Raw genomic sequence first — 27,023 nt, forward strand, 5'->3', positions numbered from 1 at the left:
TGTCTTGAGGGTGAGCATTTGTGTGATTACTTAACTCATGAGTTTTGAACTAGCCTTTTTTAATGGAACTTTTTTTTTTTTTTTTTTTTGGAGAAGGTGCGAGGCAGGGGCAGAGAGAGAGGGGGACAGAGGATCCAAAGCAGGCTCTGGGCTGACAGCAGAGAGCCCAATGTGGGGCCTGAAATCAAGAACCATGAGATCATGACCTGAGCCGAAGTTGGACACTTAACTGACTAAGCCACTCAGGTGCCCCAACGGGATGTTATTTTGACTTGAAAGAATAAGTGACAGACACCTGTGGTTATTCAGACTTGGGTTTGGGGCAGACATTTCCTAAAAACTGAATGTAGTGGGCCTAGCACTTGAACGGAAACAACTGATGGCATTTGTTGCCAATGACAAAATTCAGGTTTCCAAGAAAATTAGAATTTTGAAAAATTGATATCCGCCATTATGAACTTCTCAGAATTTTATGATAAAGTTGGTTCATCGATGTGGCGCACTTTTGTTTTATACGTATAATGAAATTTGTCAGCATTCAGAAGATCAGTGAACCAGTATTATCCAAATAACCAGTGCATGATATTGAAAAATCATGCGTGAGTAAAACATCCATTCTAAGTGCAAGGTGATCAGTGACTATGAATTTAACAAAGTATTAAAAATTCATTGAATCCAGGGGTGTCTGGCTGGCTCAGTTGGTAGAGCATGTGACTCTTGATCTCAGAGTCACGAGTTCAAGCCCCACATTGGGCATGGAGATTGCTTTAAAAAAAAAAATTTTTTTTTTTAAGTCCATTGAATCCAGATAGCAACTAACCTTTAACAAACTACTTTCTATCGACTTTTTACATAGTAGCAAAGAATATCCACAGTTATCCGGAAAAAAAAAAAAAAAAAGCTATTAAACTAAACCTCCCTTTTCCAACTGTGTATCTATATGAGGCTGGATTTTTCAGCCAAAACAACATATCACCACAGGTTGCACACAGAAACAGATATGAGAGGGACACCTGGGTGGCTCAGTCATTGAGTGCCTGACTTAGGCTCAGGTCACGATCTCGCGGTCCGTGAGTTCGAGCCCCACGTCGGGCTCTGTGCTGACAGCTCAGAGCCTGGAGCCTGCTTCGGATTCTGTGTCTCCCTCTCTCTCTCTCTCAAAAATAAAATAAAAACATTAAAGAAAAGAAAAGAAGCAGATATGCCAACCCACCTGTCTCTTCTCTGAGGCCAGACATTAGAGAGAATTGTCAGAATGTAAAGCAGTGCTACTCTTCTGACTAAACATTTTTGATTTTGGAAAAAATTGGGTTTTTTTCACTTAAAGATATTTTCATTAACATGTATGAGTTTATTATTTTCTAATGAATTGCTAAATATGCTTAAAATTTGTCTAATTTGGGGTGCCTGGGTGGCTCAGTCGGTCAAGCGTCCGACTTCAGCTCAGGTCATGATCTCACAGTTTGTGAGTTCGAGCCCCGTGTCGGGCTCTGTGCTGACAGCTCAGAGCCCGGAGCCTGCTTCACATTCTGTGTCTCCCTCTCTCTCTGCCCCTTCCCTGCTCATGCTCTGTCTCTCTCTGTCTCAAAAATAAATAAACATTTAAAAAAATAATAAAAAAATAAAAAAAGATAAAATTTGTCTAATTTATATCTAATAAATATTAATAGGTAAAAACCACATTAAACAAAAGTTCTTTGGGGTCCTCAGTAATCTTAAGAGTGTAAAGGTGGGGCACCTGGCTGGCTCAGTCAGTAGAGCATGTGACTCTTGATCTCAGGGTTATGGGTTTGAGCCCCATCTTGGATGTAAAGATTACCTAAAAAATAAGATCTTTTTTTTTTTCGTTTTTTCAAATACTTATTAAGTTCTAGTTAGTTGACATATGGTATAATATCGGTTCAGGAGTAGAATGTAGTGATATGGAATACCCAGTGTTCATCATAAAAAATAAAATCTTTAAAAAAAAAAAAAAAAGCGTAAAGGTGTTCTGAGACCACAGAGTTTTGAGACCCATTGCCTCTAGGGTGTATCTGGTTGCAACATTGCTGGGCCCTGGGCTGTGCACATCTCTAGCGTTTCTAGGTGGTGTGTTTTCCGAAGTGATGTTACCAGTTTCCATCTCCACCAGTCACGGGCGAAAGTTCCAGTGCTGCACGTCCTTGCCAACACCAGTTCAAGTTCATGTTTCCGAGTTGACTGAGTCTGTAGCTGCATCTCCTTGTACTTCTGCTTTGCGTTTCCCTTAATCACAAGGAAGCTGATTATGCGCCTTTTGCATTTCTTTTCCCTTTGGTGGCATGCCCACCAAGTGTTCCACCCATTTTTTTCTATTGAATTGTCTCCCTTTTCGCTGATGATTTGTAGCCAGTCACTTATCCAGCTAGACTCCTGCAGTGTGAATTCCTGGCGTGTCTGGCTCTTGCCAGCTTATGTTTGTGAGGTTTGTACGTGTTGTCTGTGGAGCTTGGCGTGAATATACTACAGCGTATCCAATCTGCTGCTGACAGACGTTTAGATCCTTCCACTGTTTAGTTATGTGACCAGTGATGCTCTGGATATATTCTTGTGTTTGGTATCATGTTGATGAACACATGTTCTTACTTTTAATGTAGTCGCTTGTATCAACAAGTTCCTTTATGATTGGTTCTGTTTACTATTCAGGATGTCTTTCCCTACAGCAAGGTAGTAAGGATAATCCTTCCGTGGAGCTTCTAAAAGCTTTATAGTTTGTCTTTTGTACTCCAGTAGAAATCATCTAGAAGGAGTCATGATATCTCACAGAGCAAATCCTCCCACTTTATTTTTTGGATTTTAGCAGGGTGGGGAAGTGTCTTCAAAAGCACCTTGGCTGTTCTTGGTGTCTTGCACATTTTGTATACGCATTACGTTCTGTCTGTCAAGTTCCATCAAAACAAACAAACAGAAAACTTGTTGGGATCTTACTGATTTGGTATTGATTCTTTAAATCAGTTTGGGGAGAGGGGCGCCTGGGCGGCTCAATTTTGGCTCAGGCCATGACCTCGCGGTTTGTGAGGTCGAGTCCTGGGTGCGACTGTGTACTGACAGCGCAGAGCCTGCTTGGGATTCTCTCCCCCTCTCTCTGCCCCTCCCCTGCTCACACACATGCACTCTCCCTTTCTCTCAAACAAATAAAACTCTGAAAAAAAATGATTTTATATAAGTTTGAGGAGAACATGCCTCTTGACAAAATTGAGCCTTTCTACCCATGAGCATCATAGATCTGTTGCCATTTGTTTAGGTGCTCAGTAATATGTCTCCATAAGCTTTTTTTTTTTTTTTTTTAAAGGATCTTATTTTTAAGTAATCTCTACACCTAACATAGGGCTCGAACTTGTAACACCAAGATCACGAGTTGCACCCTCCACCGACTGAGTCAGCCACGTGGCCCTCTGGAATCTTTTATAATTTTCTCTGTAAAGATTGTGCTTTTTTTCCAGCTTACTTCTAGGTACCTCATATTTTTTATGCTGTTAGAAAGGGTATCTTTGTTATTACATTTTTTGTTTGCTGGTATTAGGTGGTACAGTTAATTTTTTTTTAACGTTTATTTATTTATTTATTTTGAAAGAGAGCGTGTGAACAGGGGAGGGGCAGAGAGAGAGGAGGAGAGGGAGAATCCCAAGCAGGCTCCACGCTGTCAGCACAGAGCCCGACTTGGGGCTCAATACCCCAATACCATTCATTATTAAACACTGACTCTGTGTCCAGCAGTCTTGCAAAAACTCTCCTACTGATTTAAATAATTTATCTGTACCACCTTTTGGGTTTGCTGAATTGCATAGTCATATCATCTGAGATTAATGGCAGTTTTGCTTCATTTTCTTCCAGCCCTTATTTTATTTTATTTTATTTTATTTTATTTTATTTTCTAATTTTTTTTTTATGTTTGTTTATTTCTGAGACAGAGACAGACAGAGCATGAGTGGGGGAGGGGCAGAGACAGAGGGAGACACAGAATCCGAAGCAGGCTCCAGGCTCTGAGCTGTCAGCACAGAGCCCGATGTGGGGCCTGAACTCACAAACCGGGAGATCATGACCTGAGCTGAAGTCGGTCGCTCAACCGACTAAACCACCCAGGCGCCCCTATTTTATTTCTTTTTCTTACTTTGCTGCTGACCTCTGGTGTGATGCAGACTAGAAATGTAGTGATGGGGGGTTGGGGGGGGGGCATCCTTGTTCCTGATCTCCATTTCCCCAATAAAGTGTGGCATTTGCAGAAGGCATTTTGTAGCTACCCTCTTCAGATTAAGGAGGTTCCCTTCTATTTATTGTTGACCTGAATGGTATTGGTTTTTATCAGATGTTTTTTCCACATCCATTGAGATTATCTTGGTTTTTTGTGTTTAATCTTTAATCATCTAAAATGTGCCAACTAGATCAATTCATTTTCTTTTATTTTTATTTTTTTAACATTTATTTATTTTTGAGACGGAGAGAGACAGAGCATGAACAGGGGAGGGTCAGAGACAGAGGGAGACACAGAATTCGAAGCAGGCTCCAGGCTCTGAGCTGCCAGCACAGAGCCCGACGCGGGGCTTGAACTCACTGACCGCGAGATCATGACCTGAGCCGAAGTCGGCCGCTTAACCGACTGAGCCACCCAGGCGCCCCGATTAATTCATTTTCTAATGTTAAGCCTAATTTGAGCTGATCAGATAAGTCCAGCAGGATCATGACTTATATTATGCTTTGGGTATACTGCTGGATTCAGTTTGCTAAACTCTTGTTTAGGATTTTTGCATTTGTGTTCAGAAACGAGGTTGACTTCTGACTTTTCTTTCTCTTGAGGCCCATGTGAGGCTTTGCATCAGGAAGTGAGGTGGGTGCGTTCTCCCTTTTTCTATTCTCGGGGAGACTTTATGTAAGATTGGATTGTCCTCTTGAAAGTTTCATGGAAACCATCTGTAACACCATCTGGGCTTTGAGTTTGTGTTTAAGGAAAGATCTTTGACTACCACCAGTTCACCTCCTTTAATGGTTATACAACTCTTTAAGTTTTCTGTTTTTTTCAGATACTGCTGTATTTTTCTAGAAATTTTTCTCTTTCATCTAAGTCCTCAAATAACTTTAACTTTTGCAACACAGGTGGTGATACCTCCTTGTCATCCTTGATAATGGTCATTTGTGCTTTCTGCCTTGTCTTCACGATGGGTTTTACCAGAGATTTGTCCATTTGATTATTAGCTCTCCCAGAGAGCCAACTTTAGCTTTGTTGCTTCTTTGTTGCTTCTTCTTTTCCTATGTTTGTTGTGCTTCATGGATCTCTGTTTTCATCATTTCCTTCTTTCTCCTTTCATATTTTTTGTTGTTTCTTGTTAACTTCTGGATATAGGCCTCTAGGTCATTAATTTCTTTTCTGTTTTATTCATTTTTTAACATTACCCTCCAAGTGCTGCTTTAGCTATACCCCAGCGTGTATAAATAGTGTTTTCATGAGTCATTCCAATTCAGAGAATTGGAATTTTTTTAAATATCTGATAAGCTCTTCTTAGTTAAGTAGGTGATTCAAAGTGTGTTTCTTAAAATAAAAGGATTTTCTAGTTGACATTTTATACGGATTTCTAGATTGTGGTCAGACAGTCTGCTGTCTGTCTAATTTCAGCTCTTCGAAATGCACAAAAATTAGTAAAAACAAAGTGGCCATCATACGGTTTTGTAGTCTGCCTTTTATACTTAGTAACCTTGGTACTTTGGAGTTTATTTTTAATTGTTCGGTTTACTGCCAAGCTTAAATGGAAGTAAATTTGCCTGGAATTCAAAATAACTCTTAAGGGACGCCTGGCTGGTTTATTTCATAGAACATGTAATTCTTGACCTCGGGGTCATGAGTTCGAGCCCCATGTTGGGTGTGGAGCCTACTTAAAAATAAAATCTATAAAAACAAAACAAAACAAAGTGACTTTTTAAATCTGCTAGCATAAAACCTTATACAGGGGCACCTGGATGACTCAGTTGGTTGAGCCTCCAACTCTTGATTTCAGCTCGGGTCATGATCTCACGGTTCGCGAGGTCAATCCCCACGTCAGGCTCTATGCTGACAGCATGGATCCTGCTTGAGATTCTCTCTCTCGCTGCCCCTTCCCCACTTGTGCATGCTCGCTCGCTCTCTCGCTCTCTCTTTCTTTCTCAAAACAAATAAATAAATAAACATTAAAAAAAAAAAAGTATACAAAAACTCTGCAGTGGAAGGAGCACTTGATTTTCCTTTGACTTGAAGTAGTTCTGTCATTGCGTCCGGCACCACACTGTCAAATAGATGACCACGTGTTTATTTCTTCGGACAGGATCTGTCTTCTTTATTATATCACTTTAGCCAGGGTCCGCCACATTTCTCTTCCAGTTCTTTTTTTTAATATTTTTTTTTCTTGAGTACGGTTTCCATACAACGTGACATTAGTTTCAGGTGTCCAAGCCAGTGACCCCGCTTCCCTGTGTGCTGTGCTCACGACAAGTGTGGCTGCCATCTGCTGTCACCATACAACGTGAAATTACAACTTCACGGGTCAGCCACATTTTTTTTCAGCTTCTACGTACAGCCGGTTGCAGTGAGCAGAGGGACTAAAAATCAACTGTTTGTTGGTCTTTCCGCAGGCCCGAGGTATGAAGAAGCAGGTCATTGACGACTTCATCACCCAAAACAAGTATCTACTGGCAGCCAGGCTCACCAGCCAGAAGTTGTTCCATGAGCTGTGCCCCGTGAAACGGTCTCACCGACAGAGGAAGTAAGGACTCAAGGCTTTGTCCCTGTCTGTCACTACAATAGAGAGGCCACGGCACATTCTTCTACAGGGCGATTAAACATCTACCTGTGACAGTCAGAACTTTCTCTGTAGGTAACACATACCGACTGCCCACTCTGTTAGTAGTGGGGCGTGTGAATCCAGGGTGCCAGCCTGGCCCAGGGGGCAGAGAGGATCTCCCTAATTCACACCCCGTTAGCTGAGGCCAGAAGGACGAACAGACTTGGGCCAGTTGTCAGGGACAGTCTGGGTCCCTTTAAAGAAGAACAGATACGAGAGAGTCCCTGCTCCTACAAGAGCGTCGCACACAGGGCGAGCCTTCAGAGGCCCAGGAGCGGGGCTGGGGCAGCAGCTAACCCTAGGGAGCTGTAGGACACTGAGGAAACGGTCAGATAATTAGCAGGGAGTGGACGGCCGAGGCACATTCGTTCATACAGGGCATCTAAAAAGTCTGGAAATACAGGGAAAATGTCTTTTAGACGTTTCTCGGATGAATGAATCAGTGGCTTTAAATGTAGGGCTAGTTAGTTCACTGGGAGACGTGTCTAGATAAGAAAGGAAAACGTACTGCTCATTTTACTTGAAAATATAACTAAAATATGATTTAAAGTGAGAAAATTTCCCGGTTTCCAGATTTGTCTGATTCCTTTGTTCCTTTATAAGACTAAGAGAGAAGAAAGACGTTAGCTCGATATAGAGAAGTATATCCCGGACCCTGAGGATTGTCGTGTATGTGGCCCTCAGAAAATCTCCCATATCCACCCTGTTGTCACCTGTTTTGCCCCTGCCGCCCTAGAGCAGGCCACCGGCACCTATCGAGAGACCCCGCTAGCCTTCTAACCAGTCTCTGCTTCCATACCCCTCTTGTGCCTTCCACACGGTTCTCCACACGTCAGCCAGTGATCTTACTGGAACTGCGTGTTGGGCCCAGTCTCTCTCCATCAGAGGGTCTTTATCTTGCGGTCCTCTCCGCCTGGAATGCCCTGACCCCTTTCTTTCAGGCTTCTGCTCACCTCTGGGAGGTGACGTGTCCCTGAGCAATCTGTCTAATGGAGTGTGGCTCCCCCCCACCCTCGACTCTCTCTCTCTCTGCTCCTCTTCTTTTTCATAACACTAGTTACTGCTTGTCACGATGTATCTATTTATGTGTGGTCCAACTTCCCCACTAGACTCTAAGCTCCACAAGGGCAAGAACGTTGTCCATCTTAGCAGGCATACAGTAAGTGCTTCCTAAATATTTGGGAGAAAGAGGGGCGCCTGGGTGGCTCAGTCGGTTAGGCATCTGACTTCGGCTCAGGTCGTGATCTCCCAGTTCGTAGGTTTATGCCCTGCACAGGGCTCTGTGCTGACAGCTCAGAGCCTGGAGCCTGCTTTGGATTCTGTGTCTTCCTCTCTCTCTGTCCCTCCCCCACTTGCATTCTCTTTCTCTCTCTCTCTCTCTCTCTCTCTCTCTCTCTCTCTCTGTCTCTCTCAAAAAATAAATAAACATAAAATTTTTTAAAAAATATTTTGGAGAATGAATAAATGATGAGCTACACTTACCCTTGGAAAGATTGCAAAGGAAGCCCTTCAGAATGAGGCTCAGAGACCCCCAGCCCAAGATAGATTTGAACAACCCTGCCTGTGGCAGGAGAACTACAACAGTTGGCTTCTGGAAGCCCTTCTGCGTCAAGGACTCAGAGCCGTTGCCCTGAAAGAAATTCCTGGGCAGCTGGGTGGCTTAGGCGGTTGAGCAGCTGACTTGGGCACAGGTCATGATCTCACGGTTGGCGAGTTCGAGCCCCGCATCGGGCTCTCTGCCGTCAGCGCAGAGCCTGCTTCCGACCCCTGGCCCCCCTTGCTCTCTGCCCCTCCCCTGCTTGCTCTCTCTCTCTTTCTCTCTCTCTCTCAAAAATAAATAAACATTAAAAAAAGAGAGAGAAAGAAAGAAATTCCTAAGTGTGGTAAAGTTTGCTTTGGGGAAGACATCACCAGTCTGGAAAAGAACAGGTCATCGGTGACTTGGAAATCCCTCGTTGGGGACCTTCTCACACCCGGCTTTCGTCTGTCAAGTGAGCGCCTCCTCCTCGTCGCCTTCACCTGCCGTCGCAGATCCTAGCCTTGGCCTCGGAGATCAGTTCATAAAGTCTTCTCTTTTGTTGTTGTGCAGGTACTGTGTGGTGTTACTGACTCCCGAGGCTACCAAGCTGGGGAAACCCTTTGAGGCTTTCCTGTCCTTTGCCCTGGCAAACACACAGGACACAGTGAGATTCGTGCACATCTACAGTAACCGGCAGCAGGAGTTTGCCACCACCTTATTACCAGACAGTGATACGTTTCCGGGAAGATCCGCGGTGAGTCACGGATTCTCTTCTGACTCTGAGCTCTTGACAAGCTCATGGCGCCTGATACTGTTTCCTCCTCCTTTGGGAGTTTTGAATACAGATTCCAGGGATCCAGAAATCTCTGAGCCTGTTTTGAAAGCCTACTCCTAAAACAGTCTTGGACCTTGGGGATTTCACCTCCTAGATTTTCAGCCTTAGACCTTCACAGAAAGCATCTTTCCTATGAGTAAGGGTTCAGGAGTGTCAGTTCTTTTCCCCAGTTTTTCTCCCCATGCCGGGTCTAGTCTTAGAGTACCTACTTTGTAAAATCTTCCTTAGACCACCAGTAAAAGGCTTTCAAAATTTCTCCCTCCTTTACTTCTGCCTCTTTTCACTTCATTTTAATTGATCTCTCCTTCCCTTCCCCTCCTTTGTCATCACTCTACAGAAGCATTAAATCCTCACTTGGTCATCTTTTTGGTAATCATGGAAAATCTCTCTAAACGAGAAAGTTTCTTTATTATATTTAAGTCAGAGGTTACAGAAAAAAGTCTACTCAGAAGAAAGAGCTTTAACTTTTAGCAAAAGCTGTGGAAAGTCACCATAGTTTCTTTGCCAGAAAAAAATGTAAATCTCTTGCACATATTTTCTACCGATCCATATCTGTGTTTGAGTTCATTGCTGACTCCACTGGATCCTTTTTTCCACCCTCACCCCGAAAAAAGACCAAACAGGAACTTCCCATTCTTTTGGAAAGACTTCTGATGGCTTCCTCTCTTTTCCCGCCAGGTGTCTATCTTGGAAAGGCGCACCACGGGAGGAAGGGTAGTGTATAAAACCCTCGAAGCTCCCTGGACAGGGAGTGAGAGCGATAAATTCACCCTCCTGGGCTATCTCGACCAGCTGCGCAGAGACCCCGCTCTCCTGTCCTCGGAGGCAGTGCTCCCCGACCTGACCGATGAACTTGCCCCCGTAAGCACGTGGCCCAGGAGAGGGGGCTCCGGGCAGCGCTCATCAGGAGCCTGAGCAGAGGCTGGCAGCACGCTGTCGTGGGCAAGGACTTCTCCCCCCCTGGGGTTGACCGGCGTGTGGTTTCTCTCCCAACAGATCTTCCTCCTCCGGTGGCTCTACTCCGCTTCCGACTACGTCTCGGACTGCTGGGACAGCATATTTCACAACAACTGGTGGGAACATTGCTACATTGAATTTCTCTTTCTCCAATGCTAGTAGAACCACTGTGTTTCTCTTGAAAACTCTGTCCTTCGATTTCAGTGTAAACTTGATCCAGACAAGTGGAAGGTCGTGTACACGTTTCCGACACGTGTTCGTTCCCTTTTTCTTTCTTGCAGTCACTTCACTTTTTACGTGTTTGCTGATTGACCCTTTCTCACTGGTTGGGTGAGAAAGGTGCACGCGGCACAGCCTGGGCCTGTCCTCTCCATCGAGGCGCCCCTGATGCCCAGCCCAGGGCCTGGCCCACGCGGGGGCCGGCGTAGAGACGTACAAACCCGTCAGTGAGTTAACCAGAGAAGGGAGGCATGTCCCACCCCCACCCCCCAAAGTACCGCGAGCTCCTGAAGGACAGAGCCACATCGCCCTCACGTCGGTGATTCCTGGCACCCAGCACAGCTCCTGACAAATGGCAGGCCTTGGAGGACTGTCGGTGGGCGAATTAAATTTTAGAGCGCCGGTCCTAGAGGAAATTGCGAAAGGTCACCTTTTTCTTCCTGCTCTACCCTCTTTGGGCCATGTCTGAATTATTCTGGCCAGAAAAAATTCAAAATAAAGGAAATAGTCCCACAGACTTTTTAGCCACGATACCACCCTTGACATCAGAAAGTTCTCCCACATTCACAACGTAAATCCTCTGACTTCCTTCTGCAGAACTTACTAAGCAGAACCTATTACGTTGAGACAAAATATCAAAATTTTATTTATTTGTTTTAAAGTTTATCTTAGAGAGCATGAGCAGGGGAGAGACAGAGAGAGAGTGAGAGAGAATCCCAAGCGGACTGCATGCTGTCAGTGTAGAGCCTGATGTGGGGCTCGAACTCACAAACCATGAGATCATGACCTGAGCCGAAATCAAGGGTCGGACGCTTAACCGACTGAGCCTCCCAGGCCCCCCGTAATATCAAGCTTTTGGAATAAGCAGTCTGAACTAAAATGGTGAGGGAAAAACTGTCCGCTTTCCCCACCAGCACCCTCACCCTCAAAAGAAACCTCTATTTGTATGAAACTAGAAAGTGTTTATTGATACGAAGCCTTTTTGGTTTGGGGTTTTTTTGGTTTGGGTTTTGGTTTTGGTTTTTTGGTTTTTTTTGGTTTGTTGTTGTTGTTTTTTTTTTTTTTTTTTTTGGTTTTGTTTGAGCCAGGGAGAAGATACCTCATATCATGAACTGAGGTCACAGCAGCCCATCCAGAGCTGACCAGGGTTTATTCCCTTTGTTTTAGGCGGGAAATGATGCCCCTTCTGTCCCTGGTCTTCTCTGCCCTCTTCATCCTCTTTGGCACAGTCATCGTTCAGGCTTTCAGGTAAGTGTGGCTTCTCAGTGGGATTTCCCAAGGGTGGGCCCCACACCTCGGGGTCATTTGTACCGTTCCTTCTGTAAAACTCTTTGTTTTTTTTGTTTTTTTTTTTATTTTTTTTAACGTTTATTTACTTTTGAGAGAGAGAGAAAGAATGAGAGAGCGAGCATGAGTGGGGGAGGGGCAGAGAGAGAGGGAGACACAGCATCCAAAGCAGGCTCCAGGCTCTGAGCTGTCAGCACAGAGCCCGACGCGGGGCTCGAACTCACCAACCTCATGATCGTGACCTGAGCCGAAGTTGCATGCTTAACCGACTGAGCCACCCAGACGTCCCTAAACTCCTTGTTTCTTACTTTAGTGACTCAAACGATGAGCGAGAGTCAAACCCTCCAGATAAAGAGGAAGTCCACGAGAAGGCCGGGAAGACTGAGCCAAGCTTCACCAAAGAAAACAGCAGGTTTCTCTAACGGGACACCAAACCCACCCCCACCACACCACCCCGGCAGGAGAGCCACAGGCCGAGTTGGTCTGACAGAGCGGTGTTCCAGAACCAGTCTATACACGCACTCGGGTTCACCTCCTTGTGTGTGAGATGTGAATTTAGGGGCAAGTCAGCCGCCGGCTAGTGTTTACTGAGACCCCGTAGGCCTTTAGACACAGGACCTACTTACCTTCTACTCAGTACCTGCAGGCTCTCGATCTCAAATTTAATAATGGGGGCAGGAGGCAAAGTATGTCAGAGCCACTAGACGAGCCAGACGCAGAGAAGGATGCATCACCATAACCGTGGTGAGCGCTTTCATCCGGTCCTAAAGCCGCTTCTCCACCAGCTGAACAGTAGCATCTGAAAGGCTCTTCGTAGGCCCAGGACCACCAAGGAGGGACCGTCCCTGTCCTGCCAGGGTGCCAGGCTCGAGAATATTAAATAACCTGTCTAGTCTGGTTGGAACAGAGCATTTTCTTCCTCCTATTTTTTTTTTTTTCCAAAGTAATGGCATTCCCCTGTCCTGATAACATCTTAATTCCTCACTATCTCCCCACAGCAAGATCCCTAAAAAGGGCTTCGTGGAGGTAACGGAACTCACAGACGTGACATACACCAGTAACCTGGTCCGCCTGAGGCCGGGCCACATGAACGTGGTCCTCATCCTGTCAGACCCCACCAAGACCAGCCTACTGCAGAAGTTCGCGCTGGAGGTCTACACATTCACTGGGTAAGCTCATGGGAGGGAGAGCAAGGGAGGGCACGTTCGGGTGAGGGGGGAGCTGGAGGACAGTTTCACCCTTTTCCCCTTGACCACGGGGGGCTCCTTGCTTGCAGCGAGATGTTGGCTGTGACCTCTTCTCCCCTTGACTCCCTGTCCCGATGCTTCTGAACAGAAGAGCTCCCCCCGCCCCCCCGGCTTCTTCCCTGAGCCTTTCAGGGAGCTCTACCCTGTCGCTCTCGTGTGTTTTTACTGAAGCCGGACACCGAGAGGGACACAGGGGACACCCAGCAGGAGACAGGGCGATGGGGCAAGCAGAGCGTGGCACGTGTTGAAGCAGCCCTCAGGTCCCAGGGGGATCCCCCATTCTTCCCATCTTCAGGCCCCACCCGACGCAACGCCTCCTCCTGCCACTTGAAATCTGACTGAGGCATTCGTGTCCCCTGCGGTGAAAGGTGTCAGGATGTGCCCTCAGTCTTTCTTCTGTCCTTCCGGCAGGAGCAGCTGCCTGCACTTCTCCTTCCTGAGTCTGGACAAACACAGAGAATGGCTGGAGTACTTGCTGGAGTTTGCTCAAGATGCCGCCCCGATCCCAAACCAGTATGACAAGCATTTCATGGAACGGGACTACACGGGTTACGTGCTGGCCCTGAACGGCCACAAGAAATACTTCTGCCTCTTCAAGCCCCAGAAAGCAGTGGAAGAGGAGGAAGCCATGGGGTCTTGCGGTGCCCTTGACTCTTCCCTCCATCTGGGCGAATCGCGGGGGAAACCTTCCTGTGGCCTTGGACCCAGGCCCGTCAAAGGAAAATTGAGCAAGTTGTCCTTATGGATGGAGCGGCTGCTGGAAGGCTCCTTACAGAGGTTTTATATCCCGTCGTGGCCCGAACTAGACTGAGAGGGGCTCAAGAGAGACTTAAACTCTTCAGGCTTTTTAATAGGCCCCTGCGAACAGGCCTTTTCAGGACTCAACCTATCACTGAGGACAGAGAATAGATTCTAGATTATTCTTCTGGAACAGTGGCTAGAAGAATCTTTCCTTTGTCCTGTTCTAACCTAGGAGTGAAAAACACCTCAAGCTGAATCCCCCAGATCAAAAGATTTTCCTGTGGGTTTCTTTGCCCTCGTTGGAATGCCACACCATTTAAAGCAGACTGCTCATTCCCTCTTTTTTTGTCGTCCCGTCCCGTCACATGCTCACACCTCGCTCCCCTGTCCTGTCTCTGTGCTGTGGGAGAAGCTGGGGGCTTCAGCCCGCAGCGGTGCCCAGATGGAACCTCGCGAGCCCGGAGTGCTGGTCGGGTCACTTCCCGCCCCGCCCCACCCCCGCTCTGCTTCTGCCCCGGTGCATGCTGCGTCACCCGGACAGCCCACGGCAGCTTCTAGGCCCTGCATCCCGAAAGAGGCCCGGTTCCAAGCAACCTTAACGTTTGATAGTTTTTCCAGTAGTCAGTGGCTAAAAGTATATTTGGGGGGTATCCCCCTGCCCCGGTTTGGCAGCCAGAGTTTTAAAAGGCTGGGGATAAGTGGGGGCTCTGCATGTGAATTTGGTTTCCTTCCCCAGACAAAAGAAGGGAGGGCTGGGCAGTGACCGAAGTGACCTCTCGGCGGTGTCCCCCCGGCCGCCGCCTCAGCACTAGATGTCGCCAGGGAGGGATCTGCACGGCAGGAAGTACTGTAATGACTTTGAGCCATTCACGCGTACGTTTTCCCATGCCTTTCTCCCTCTGTCAGTTTTAGGGTATGAATCTTAGGAGCCATGATTTGTGACCTTGTTCTCCGGACATAGAGATAAGCTGCTAGAAGCCAGTAGATGTTCGATGAAGACACCTCATTCCCACCTGCCCTGAGTCAGGCTCGAGGAACCTCCAGTCGTGTCTCTTTAGTCAACTACCAGACCTGTCTTTGTATCAAGGAACTTAAAATTTCTTTTCAACAATTGTATTTTGAACACTGTTACCCCCAGAGTGCTGTAACTTTGGGCTCTCTTTTGTGACAAGTGACCCAAGACTTGTTCTAGACTCCTGTTTGGCAAAAGGCTTACTTTGAGCTTCTGGCCTAGATTTTGATATCTCAGTTGCTTTCACTCTTAACTCAACAACTGCTTCACCAGTAACAGGGTCCGACCCACCATCAGCACCCAGCTTGCAGAGCTCCAGTGCACAGTGGATCACACCAGCCAGTTAGAGAGCTTGCCTTTTTTTCTTGTCTTTTTTCTTTTTCTTTTTTTTTTCTTTTTTTTTTTTTTTTTTTAGGGCAGAACCACCGGTGGAGTTTGAACAACTTCCAAGAGTGGTCAGTTCTCCTGTCAAAGTAAATTTGCCCTTCTATAAAAGGAAGGGTCGGAATCAGTGATGGGACATTTACTGAGTTAGTATTTCTTTAATCATAATTGCTTGAAACTAAGCGATTTGGATCCTGAATAATTTAAATATTGAGCTACAGTGGCAAGTAATTAATTATTTAAGCCCAGGAGTTCCTGTAGTTTCCGTGGAGTCTGTAGCTTTATTTAAAAAAGAAAGAACGAAATCACTGCCAGGCTGCATTTTTTCTCCCCATGATCCTCTAAAAATTGGATGCTTGCTCTGGTGGCCGTACCTCCTGGCACCTGGCCCAGGCAGGCATGATTAAGGGACTCATTTGGTTCCTCGATGCACCGTCCTCCGAGTTATTTTCTAGGTCTTTTATGGCCACGTTGCTGATGCGAGTGGTGTTTTGGTTCAGTGGTGGGCTTTTATTTTTAACTTCTGGTACTAATGGGATTCGTGACCTTCATTTCTGAAAACAGAATCTCCCCAGCTTTGTTCACTTTAAAAATGTTTCCCATTAAAATCAAAAGCACCTTCGGACAGTTAGCCGCACCCTCCTTTGCACTGAGAAAGGAAAGTGAGAATAGGATTAGAAACATTCCTGGCAAATTCTTCCACTGGTCTGTTTGGGGCTGAAAGAGATGTCCCCCAAGAGGACACTAGGGAGGTTTTACTTCGACTGAACTTCGCCCTTGACCACCCAAGCCTATCCTCCTGAACGTTCCCATGAATTTGTTTACTTTTGTGTCAAATGAATGAGCCGCTGTCACACTCGGCCAATGCCACCTTTTCCCCTCTTGTGTGTAATCACACAGACCTAATTTCAGCTTTAAGTTAACTTCCTGGCCTTTGAATATGTTGAGACTGACAATGTTGTTTTATTTTTAGAAGTAGGGTTTTCTGGTTGATAGAGACTACGCATCATGTTTAGCGGATGGGGATGAAAACTGGCCTAAAACAAGTCTTTGTAGAATACACACCTACTTACAAATATTTTTTTTATCGTCCAGGTGCCGGTGGCATAATTTGTCTAAGAGATTGTCAGCTATGAGTCAGCAGCGTTTCCATAAGACCACCTTGACTTCCATTAAGCACCATGGTCTCTCTCTGCCATCGCCTACCGACCGTGAAAATTTGGCCGTACTTTTCAAATTAATAGGCCGATTGCCTCCTCGTTCAGCACATACATGTTTTTCCTGATTTAAAAAGAAATGAGGTCTAACTGTGTTTTAAGTGATTTGCTTTGTTTGGGAAAAGAGATTGGAAGCAGACACTCAAATTTTTTCCTAAGTAAAATTCTTTAAAAGCTGATGCAGAATGTCTTTACAGATGAAATAATTGCTCGCATCCAAATGCCTGACCTTGTCCCTTGGAAACAAATGCAGTGTGGCAGCTGTGTATCTGTCCACTCAGTTTGTCAAGGAGGAGGATGAAACTTTAGAGAGCGGTCTGAAAAGAAGGTGAATATTTTGCACTTTTGATACTCTTAGGAACAAATAACTCACTTGGCAAATGGTGTCTTTTTTATGTTGTTTTTGTTTTGTATTGTGAACAGGCACTGAAGCTGATGTTATTTTTGTTTTAAGAATATTACAGACTGGAAACAGAAATAAACTATTTTAATGTGTGACGATTACGCGTCGCCCTTGCATCAGGAGAGGAGGATTTGATCGTGGACCCATTCTCAACAAAATTGAATTTGCGTGTAACTCAAACACATGCCTGAATCTTCAGTGCAGATCTCAGGAGCTGCTATCCTAGAGGGTGGGCCAGCGCAAAGAGCAGATGATGCGAAACTGAGGCAGGGAGTCGGTTAAGGAAGTGTCACCAAGGGCACTTTGGAGGCCACCCGCTGTCTGGTTGAAAAGACATTCCATGCGCCCTCCTGGGCTGTCGGGTGGGCAGTTTCTTTGTGAGAGTCTGCATGTTACTTTCCAACTATTTGTTTATGTTCACAAATGGCCTAAAACCCAGATGCAGCCCTGAGTTCCTCAGGAGGAGCCATAGTGTAAAGGAAGAGAAACTGGAGACATAGGAGATGTTTATACGGGATTCTGTCCTATGGGTTTGTTTGTTTGTTTTTTAATTTCATTTCTCCAGTTTTTAGATAATCCTAAACTAAATGCTCTGTCCCTTGTAACAACACACGTGCTTCTCTTCAATTCAGACTCCTGAGAAATAGTAGCTGTTGGATCAGACTTCTACTGAATGCCCCGATTTTACAGCCTCCAGTGACACTCTAGCAGAAGGTTTTATTGGCATAAACTCTTGAGTACTCAGGCCTCTTGCACATAAATTCCTGAGAACCTGTCTTCGACACAAGCTGCTGATTGATCAGGAAGAGCACGAGGTTCAGACGACTGTCACTTTGGGGAGCACACACAGCATCTCAAACAGCAGGTTAGCCGCCAGGAGGGCCGTGTTTCCTACAAAGATAAAAAACCAAAGGTGAACACCGAGCCAGCGGGCCGAGCCTCTCGCTCGCCTTTGTGCTGCCTTTCCAGATTCCCTCTTCTACCCAGCCACCCTGTGGACACGCTTTCCCCTGAACCAGAAGGCTCTTTGTTTACAGATTCCCACCCCAAAGGAAAGCCTATAATGATGGTGTGTATTGTATTTATCACCTACCCTCCTCCGAAGCTAACGGGCCTCAGTCTAAGTTCTCTAAATTGAAATTGTTGGGGCGGCCTCCGCTTTGAATATCTCTCCTAAACCAGCCAACTGCCCACTTTTTTAGTATTAATAAACATCACTTAGGCCGCGACAATTCACTTCTCCATGAAACAGCAAAGGAGGGGGGGGGGGCTGTGCTATCCTACTACCAAGTACCTTATCACTGTTCCTGCGGGCTGGTTTTCCTTCTGCTGACGGGAGGGCAAGCTAGTAAGAGCCACCTCCCAGGGGTGTGTGTTCGAGTTAATTAGTCTGTAAGGTGTGGAGCAATAGGTTTATTTTCTTCACTGCAAAACACGCGCAGCAGGTTCCCAAGTTATACAAAAGGACGCAGCCATCTTCTACTTATTAAGCAGATTAATAGAATTTAAACTCGCAGCTGCTTACAGATCACAGTACTGTCGCTTACTCACCAGAAGGATCATAAGGCGGTGACACTTCCACAAGATCACAGCCCACCACGTTCAGGCCTTGACAACCCCGGATGATTTCCAGCGCCTGCCCAAGACCAAGCCTGAGTTGTCCACAGCAGTCACCATTGACCGGGAAAAGCAACTACAGAGATCTCAGTGGATCTCTCCCAATGCATGCCCACCCTCGGACTTGGAGCTGTTGCTTCTGCTCGATAAACGTTTATCGACTGCCAGGCACACTGCTGGGCATCACGTAGACACAAATGGCCAACACACGGCCCCTGCTCCCGAGGGGGTCCATCGTGTGATGATGGACACAAGCAAACCAGTCATTTCAATGTCATGCATGAGAGGCTTCAAGAAAAGCAAGCGTAGGGGTCCCTGGCTGGCTCGGTCAGTAGAGCATGCAGCTCTTGATCTCAGGGTTGTGAGTTCGAGCCCCGTGTTGGGTGCAGAGATTACTTTTAAAAAAAAACACACACACACACAAGTGTAGCAAAGTATAATACAAAAACCACCCAAAGAGCTGGGGGAAGCCCTCCCCAAGGTGGAAACACTTAGTTCAAGGAATTGACCAAGCAGATTAGGGATAGGGCAGCCTGGGCAGAAAGATACACACAAAGACCCCAAGATGGAAAGAAATACCAGTAGTTGGATGTGGCCAGAAGACAAGATAAGTGAGGGGGGATGGTAGGAAGAAGTCACGTCATCTCAAAGAGTTTCCATTGTGCCGGTGAAAAGCCCAGAAGAATGATAAACTGAGGAATGAGCACTGCGTCTTAGAAATCTCTCCGAGGGGAGGGGAACTGATGGAGAATGGCTGGGAAGAGGCAGTTGCTAACACGCCCCTTTCTTAGAGGAGATAAGATCACTGATAGGTGGAAGTGGCCTTCATTTATTTACTCAAGTGCCTTTGAGTTCCTACCCTTTAAGTCAGGCACTGTTCTAGACTGAGGGATGGACTGGTAAAATAAAAGCCCTACCCTCCTGCAGCTTACCTTCCAGTTATAACCACACTCCAATTCTGCCTCCTGCATTAATTCACACTCAGCACACCTTAAGAGATCTCTATTTGGGGGCCACCTGGGTGGCTCAGTTGGTTGAACATCCAACTCTTGATTTTGGCTCTGGCCATGATCTCACAGTCACGAGGGTCCGCACGTCAGGGTCCACACTGGGCACGTCACCTGCTTGAGATTCTCTCTCCCTCTCCCTCTGCCCCTCCCTGCTCATGTGCACTCGCTCTCTCTCTCTCTCTCTCTCTCTCTCTCCCTGTCTCAAAAAAGGAAAAGAGAGAGCTTTATTTGGATGTTTCTAAAACTCCTGAACTACCTTGGTAGGTAGTCCCATAGTGAGCACTTTTTAAATTTAACCCCCAAAAGATAAGTTCAGTGTTTTTAAGAGGGGATGCTGCGAACTGTCCCCATGAACCAACTACAGGTGATCAGAGGCACAAAGCTCAAATAACAGTTATGTCCCAGAGAAGAAATGAGGGCCTTTGCCAAAATCAGTCCACTCCGGGGCGCCTGGGTGGCGCAGTCGGTTAAGCGTCCGACTTCAGCCAGGTCACGATCTCGCGGTCCGGGAGTTCGAGCCCCGCGTCGGGCTCTGGGCTGATGGCTCAGAGCCTGGAGCCTGTTTCCGATTCTGTGTCTCCCTCTCTCTCTGCCCCTCCCCCGTTCATGCTCTGTCTCTCTCTGTCCCAAAAATAAATAAAAATGTGAGAAAAAAAAATCAGTCCACTCCTCGAGCCAGAAGAGTGTTCAACCTGTGGTCAGCCCTGAGCAGAGTAAAAGGCCAAGTGCTCTGCTTTTAAAATCCTATCCTGACCCTGAAGACTCACTACACGTCCCAGGAAAGTGGGGGGCGGGGGTGTGGCGGGGGGGGGCCGCTGGCTAAGAATCCTCACCCCCAGGAACTATCACTGGTGAAACCTCCTTACCTGACTAGGGGTGAGTCCAGCAATTTCGGGCGTCCCTGTCCCCGGGGCATAGGCGGGATCCAAGCCGTCAATGTCAAAGCTGATGTACATGGGTTTGCCTCCCATCTGCTGCCTCACTTCCCCCATCAGAGGAACCAGGGACTTCATCCAGCAGTCTTCAGCCAGGACCAGCCGGAAGCCCTGAGGAGGCAGGAAGCAAAGAGCAGGAGGTCGAGGCTTCTGCATGGCAGCATTTACGGGGCATTTCTCCTGTGCCAACCCCACGCCAAGTGCTTGTGGACGCTTCACACGTGACCCCCAATCTTCACGAGGACGGAACGGTCGTCCCCGTTTGACTGGTGAGGAAGGGAGGAACGACAGCTGGTGAAGAAGCAGGTAGGAAGTCGAAGCTGCCCCAGGAGGACGGGATCAGAGAGCAGCTTGGCTAGGACGGGAGGGAGAAACTCGGGTCAGCTCTTGGGAGCACCTCCTCCAAGACTAGCCTTGGCACACTCTAAAAGCAGGGGACTTGGGTCTTTCCTGTTGGGATCTTGTCACACGTGTCCACCTAGGAGCCACTCTGCCTGGTGGGGAAGAGGACAAGAACTGAAAAGGCCGCTCGCCTTGGCTTTGGGCCTCCCCGGCTCTTTTCCAAGCAAGCGACGGGCCCAGGGATGGGTGTGTTTCCGCCCGTCTCCCCACCCCAGCGACGAGAGGCCGCCTTTGCCTCACGAACTAACAGCCTCGCTCCTCTAGGCTCCACGTGACCCTCTCGATGGACACTCGGCCTTCCGTCCCGTGTTCTGAATTTGGTCACTGAAGCCCCTGTTGAATCTACAGCTACCACTGAGGGGGCACCGGACAGAAGGGCACTTTGCAGACTGGGGACAGAGGGAGGGGCGTTTGGTTTGTCACCTGGCTCCAGCTGTATCTGTAGGGATCCAGGGTCATGGCAGAGCCCCGGATGCCGATCTGCACCACACGCTTACAGTCCAGGAGTCCCTCGTCCACGCACCGGCGGAAGGGCGTCCCGTGATAGACCTTCTCTCCTAGGGCCTTGTCAGCCGTGTCCGTGTGGGCATCCACGTGCAGCAGCCCCACGGGGCCATGCCTGATGACAACACACAGCTCAGAGGCCAGACCTCCTCCTGGGGCCTGAGCACAGCCACCCTCTAGGCTACCGAACTTCCAAACTTCACAGTTCATGGCCACGGAGCGGAGACCTGCCATCAATTACCGGCCTTGCAACTGGTTTCCGTCTGCAAATCGTTCAGCATCTCAGAGCGATAAACTCGGAGAAAGGCAGGCAGAGAACAGACAGGTACCGAAGCTTACCCACCCACTACCCAGCACCACGAACTTTCTTCACTTGGAGACGGAGAGGCCCAGGAGGATGAGAAGGAAGGATGGGGGCTCAGGTGAGCTCGGCTGAACTAATCAGAGCCTGTCTACAACCGGGGCACCAAGAAGCAGCTTCAAACCCAGCTCCCTCTCCATAATCTCCACCAACCCTGCCGGCCGCCCCAAAGAAACATATCGTCTAAATCGATGCTGGGCAAGCCCAGCCTCCAGAAAAGACTTGAGCCCACCCACCACCAACCAGAAGGCTGCCCACATGTCTTTCCCTCATATGGATACTGGAGCTGCCACCGCCTTGGCCCTCCTGCCTCTTCTTCAAGCTAATTAACCAAACTTAGTTCGTCCCTGGTAGACTTCCATTACTAGAATATCCATTTTCTCGTTCTCTGGGGAAGGGGCCCCTTCGGGAAGAAACGGGGCCCCTCCCCGGCAAGCAACATCATTGTGCATTTGGCCTTTGAAGCAAAACAGAAACTGAAGTTAACTGGGGTTGTATATTTCACGAGGGGCTCATCTTCCCAAAACAGAGGCACAGGCTGAGCATGCATTCACCAGAGCCGATGTAGGGCAAGCCAGGGTGGCCAGAAGTGTTAAAAATAAGTCATCTTGGCTCCCAGCTGGTGACTGACAGAGACACCTGGAGCTCGCCCGACCTTAATTTTGATCCACAGAAGCAACTCAGCCGGGAATTTCCTATCACCCCAAATAACCTGAGCCAGCCGAGGTCACTCGATGCCAGGGAGTCACAAACAACTCATTCCCTAGCCCCTGAAGTTTGAAACCCTGTGTGGAACCAGACGCCTGGGACTTACTTTTTTGCCATCGCTTGCAATATAGGATATGTGATTGTGTGATCTCCACCTGCAAAGAGGGAAAAGAAAACATCTGACATGTGGATAAGAGGTGGGGGGGGGGGGGGGGGGCGGGGACCGTGTATTTTACAGAGCAATCCTCAAATCGCCCAACGGTGCCACCCTTTTGATTGGACTGAAGAACTATAACATACTCAGCTAAAATGAGATCTCGTTCAGTGGTGGGTACATGGCCACGGGATACTCGGGATTACATTGTCATCCAAAAGAGGAAACGGGCACCTGGGTGGCTCAGTTGGTTAGGCATCTGACTTTGGCTCCGGTCATGATCTCACGGTGCGTGGGATCGAGCCCCGTGTCGAGCGCTCTGCTGACAGCGTGGAGCCTGCTTGGGATTCTCTCTCTCCCTCTCTCTCTCTGCCCCTGTTGGCTCTCTCTCTCAAAACAAATAAATAAAACTTAAAAAGAGGAAACAAATTAAAGCTTAGTAGAGCTTTCTTTCTGCAATGATGGGCATGTTCTCTAGCTGCACTGGCCACCGTGGTGGCCACTCCCCACATGTGGCCACTGGAATGTAGCTCATGCCACGGAGGAGCTGAATTTTTTATTTTATTTTAATTACTTTTAATTTTACTTTTTTAAGTGTATTTATTTTGAGAGGAAAAAAACAGCACGAGCAGGGAAGCGGCAGGGAGAGAGGGAGAGAGGGAGAATCCCAAGCAGGCTCCTTACGGTCAGCGCAGAGCCCGATGCGGGGCTCGAACTCACGATCCGGGAGATCATGCCCTGAACCGAAATGGAGAGTCGGCCACTAAACCAACTGAAAATTAATTTCAGTTTCAATAACCACATGTGGCTAATGGGCACTGCACTGGCCAGCTCAGTAAAGAAGTATTATGATGGATGACCATTAAAAACAACAGTAGCCACATTTACAGAAGCTCAAAATATGCCAGTCAGGATGCGGGGCGCTTTATGTGTGCTTTCATTATGTGGCCCTCACACAACACAGTGAGGTAGGTGCTATGATTCCCATTTTACAGGTGAGGAAATGACGCAGGAGGAGCCAGGGAGAGGTAAAGCTGAGATTTCAAACTGTGTCCCTCCAGAAACCACACTCCACACCACGCACGATGTTCTGCAGGCTGGGCCCACGCTTTTGGCAAAAATACATTTGGATATTTGGAAAAAGGTCTGTGTCATTTTAACTCTTTGTGAACTGGAAGAGAAAGAGAAATAGAAGGGTGGGAGGGGTGGGGGGATAAGAGGAAAACTGCTCCATAGGTGGACAGAGACCCTGACTTGGAGGAAAATGCCCCTTCGCACCTCTCTCTCAAAGTCACATAAAAGCAGGTTCTTGAAATAGGAAGTCACAATTGAGCCCCTGTTGTGAGCCTTCCCCCGGGGCCTGGAATGGAGGAGGGAGGTGACAAAGGTGGGGTGGGTAGAGGCACTTGCTGGGATGCAAAATTTAAGGGACACCAAAAACAAAACAAAACAAAACAAAAAACCTCAGTAATTAAGATAAATACTAGTTTAATGTAATACTTTTAAAATTCAAAACCAGTACCCCCAAAAAAATCCATGATAAATTTTAAAGAAAGATAGGATCAGTAACACTGCTATTCTGAGCCCTATCGGAGCCTCAGGCAAAAGGGAAAAGTCAGTCATATTTATTGTTGACTTTTTGGCACCTCCCCCCCTCCCCCCTTAAATTTTGCACTAAAGCAAATGCCTTGCCTGTGTGCTGACAGCTTAGAGCCTGGAGCCTGCTTTGGATTCTGTCTCCCTCTCCCTCTGCCCCTCCCCTGCTCACGCTCTGTCTCTCTCTCTCAAAAATAAATAAACATTAAAGTGAATGCGTTTGCCTCACCCTAGTCCATCCCTGTCAATCGTACCAATCCAAAAATGTAAATATCCTCTCCCCAGGGGAGAAGAAACATTAATTAGAGGGGCGCCTGGGTGGGTTAGTTGGTTGAGCGTCGAACTCGATCGTGGCTCAGGTCGGCTCAGGTCACGATCTCGCGGTCGTGGGATCCAGCCCAGCATCAGGTTCCACACTGAGTATGGAGCCTGCTTGGGATTCTCTCTCTCCCTCTCTCTCTACCCCTCCCCCACTCAAAACAAACAAACAAACAAACAAAAAGGATTACAAATTCTCTTTCCTATACCGTCTCCATATTCACCGCGGCTTGCCCGTGATAAATAAACCCTCCGTGCAGAGAACTGCACTTGCCCTGGTGGATGTTATTACCCAAGGTCAGAGGAATGCAGCCAGCTGCTACGATTTTCTGATAGGCCTCTCGAATTAGACGGCAGCTGTCCTGAAGGTTGTAAAGATTGACATTCACATCACCTAGATCTGCAACCGAGAGGGACTGGAAGGGGAGGGCCCCCGTGCTAGGGTTGGTTGTCCGAAGCATCACGGATTCTTCCCTGATCCGCCGGGGTCCAAATCTGGAGGAGGAAGAATCATCCTGTGAGCCATCCCTGAAAGGTCAGAGGTCCTACCTCGGCCGGGGTTTCTCAGCCGCTGCACTGCTGATATTTGGGGCTGGGTGAATCTTTGAGGTGGGGGGCCATGCGGTACATTGTGAGATAGTTCCCCTGGTCTGTCTGTAACCGATTAGATGCCAGGAGCAAGTTGTGATAACCAAAAAGTCCTCCAAGGACACCACCAAATGTCCCCTGGGGGCAAAATCATCCCTGATTGAGAATCACTAAAACCCAGGCTGTATACTGAAGAGATTAAAGGCACAGACTTGGAAGCCCACCCATCACCAATTTACTAAATGGCATTAGATAACTTCTTCATCTCCGTGAGCCTCAGTTTCCTAATCTGTAAAATATTTACCTTCCTGGGATGTTATAGGAATGAAGTGAGGTCATTTATGCAAAGCACCTTGCATTTAGTAGACATTTAATAAATGGTGGCATTTCTACTTCAGATTATTCGTCTATACAGTATTTACATCTGTAAAGTGGCTGAGCCCAATCAGACATAGCTGATGCTCACTATTTAGGAAAACAGACTTCACTTCCTCTGCCATGATCTTAGGGAAAAAATGCCTTGGGGCGCCTGCCTGGCTCAGTCGATAGAGTTTACCACCCTTATCTTGGGGTTGTAAATTCCAGCCCCACGCTGGGTGTAGAGGTTATTTAAAAATAATTTTTAGGGGCGCCTGGTTAGCTCAGTCTGTTAAACGTCGGACTTTGGCTCAGGTCATGATCTGGCGGTCCGTGAGTTCGAGCCCCGCGTGGGGCTCTGTGCTGACAGCTCAGGGCCTGGAGCCTGCTTCTGATTCTGTGTGTGTGTGTGTGTGTGTGTGTGTGTGTGTGTGTGTCTCTGTCCCTTCCCCACTCATGCTCTGTCTCCCGTTCTCTCTCAAAAATGAGTAAATGTTTAAAAAAATTAAGAATTTAAAAAATAATATATATTTTTTTAACCTTAAAAAAAATAAAAGCCTCGTATTTGAGCAATTCTTGATCGGGTGCCATCTAGATCAGGTGCCATCGGCATGGTGTGATGAGGGAGGGGGGAAACCAACGGGCTGTCAGTCGATTAGGGGCGGTCTGGAGCCTGCACCAGCTTCCACCCCCACCCTGGCTGAGGGGAGGCGCCGTCCGTGGGGCTTTCGCGCCCAGTGGCCTCGGGTGGTCCGGCCACGTGTCCCCCAGTCCTGCGGGCCTTACCTCGCCCCGGGCCGGTTGGAGGTCCCAATGTCCAGGGGCACCCCGACGAAGGCGGCGTCCAGCCCCTGGGGGGAGGCCTGCAGCGGCAGCCGCATCATGGAGCAGACGCCCACCGGCCGGGCCACGACCTCGGAGCTGGGGGGCTGGTTCCGGGGAGCATCGGAGGCCCGGCGGCGGGGGCTGCGGCCCAGGTGGCGGAGCCCCGCGGCAGGACGCGCGCCCCCGAGGGCCCCCAGGCGCCGGGCGCAGCGGGACGCCAGCCTCCGCAGCATGTCACCCGCCGGTCCCCGCAGCGGCCCGAACGGCCGACTGTGCTCAAAAGGCCGGCGGCCTGGGGATCAAGGGCGGGCGAGGGGCCGCGCTCTCCCCGCCCCCTCTCCGGACTTCGGCCTCCGGCTCCCTCGGTAAATAGAAGCGGGCCCCGGGGGACGTCCCCGCCCCCACCCCGCGGCCACCGCACTGTCCCTGGGGTCTGCGCCCCGCAAAAGCAAGCCCTTGGCGCCTGCTTCTCCCTTTCAGAGTAATATTTTTTTAAGGCAGAAAGAGTTAAAGGGGGGAAAGAAAACTTTCTCTAAGGAAGAGAAATTGGAAATGCATTTTTTTAAATAATGTGTTACGAAATGCCTGGGGTAAGATTCCCGGGAAGCAGAGTCTCTTGTTTAAGTTTATTTATTTTGAGAGAAAGAGAGAGAGCATGCGCAGGGGAGGGGCAGAGAGCCAGAGCGAGAGGGAGAGACCGAATCCTAAGCAGACTCTGCACCATCGGAGCTGAGCCGCAGGCTGGGCTTGAACACCTGACCTGAGGAGATCAAGAGGCCTGTGCAACTGAGCCGCCCAGGCGCCCCAGGGCGTAGAGTCTTTCTAAATAACCTTTTTTTAAAAAGGCCTTAGAGACCAGCTTGGTGAAGGTCACACTGCCAGGGGGCCCCCTAATCTCCAGTCCTCTTTATTTCTGGGGCGGGGGACCACCGGGGAAAGAAAAAGTGACTTGTCATGAAGTTATGTGAGCCATGGGTGGTGGTATACATTTTTAATCTCTGGA

The 27,023-nt window shown here is 48.1% G+C and overlaps 2 protein-coding genes across 6 annotated transcripts in view; one reads left to right on the forward strand and one right to left on the reverse strand.

The window, feature by feature from the left end:
• DNAJC16 (DnaJ heat shock protein family (Hsp40) member C16) overlaps positions 1–13,955 on the forward strand; it is a 40,897-nt gene extending 26,942 nt beyond the window's left edge. For 3 of the 4 annotated variants that reach the window (XM_045475743.1, XM_045475746.1, XM_045475744.1), the window contains 8 exons: positions 6,616–6,746; positions 8,914–9,097; positions 9,857–10,039; positions 10,175–10,251; positions 11,522–11,602; positions 11,955–12,053; positions 12,640–12,810; positions 13,300–13,955. In XM_045475743.1, coding sequence (XP_045331699.1) covers positions 6,616–6,746; positions 8,914–9,097; positions 9,857–10,039; positions 10,175–10,251; positions 11,522–11,602; positions 11,955–12,053; positions 12,640–12,810; positions 13,300–13,699 — 1,326 coding nt within the window. In that variant the 3' untranslated portion in view covers positions 13,700–13,955. The remainder of the gene's footprint in view (positions 1–6,615; positions 6,747–8,913; positions 9,098–9,856; positions 10,040–10,174; positions 10,252–11,521; positions 11,603–11,954; positions 12,054–12,639; positions 12,811–13,299) is intronic. The other variant, XM_045475745.1, reaches the window with a different exon arrangement.
• Positions 13,956–16,708: 2,753 nt separating this feature from the next.
• Positions 16,709–26,569, reverse strand: AGMAT (agmatinase). 2 transcript variants are annotated; one of them, XM_045475751.1, is made up of 7 exons: positions 25,982–26,569; positions 24,543–24,745; positions 22,289–22,337; positions 21,033–21,228; positions 20,139–20,318; positions 18,197–18,281; positions 16,709–17,536 (listed from the first exon to the last, which is right to left on the reverse strand). In XM_045475751.1, exons 1-7 carry the CDS (start codon positions 26,251–26,253, stop codon positions 17,463–17,465), a joined length of 1,059 nt encoding a protein of 352 aa, XP_045331707.1. In that variant the 5' UTR covers positions 26,254–26,569; the 3' UTR covers positions 16,709–17,462. The 2 variants fall into 2 exon arrangements, with proteins under 2 accessions (XP_045331707.1, XP_045331708.1); XM_045475752.1 differs by lacking the exon at positions 16,709–17,536 and adding an exon at positions 17,552–18,070 and having other exon boundaries at positions 25,982–26,548.
• Positions 26,570–27,023: the final 454 nt, after the last annotated feature.

Source organism: Leopardus geoffroyi, chromosome C1 (assembly GCF_018350155.1).
Source record: "Leopardus geoffroyi isolate Oge1 chromosome C1, O.geoffroyi_Oge1_pat1.0, whole genome shotgun sequence".
Classification (NCBI taxonomy): Eukaryota; Metazoa; Chordata; class Mammalia; order Carnivora; family Felidae; genus Leopardus; species Leopardus geoffroyi.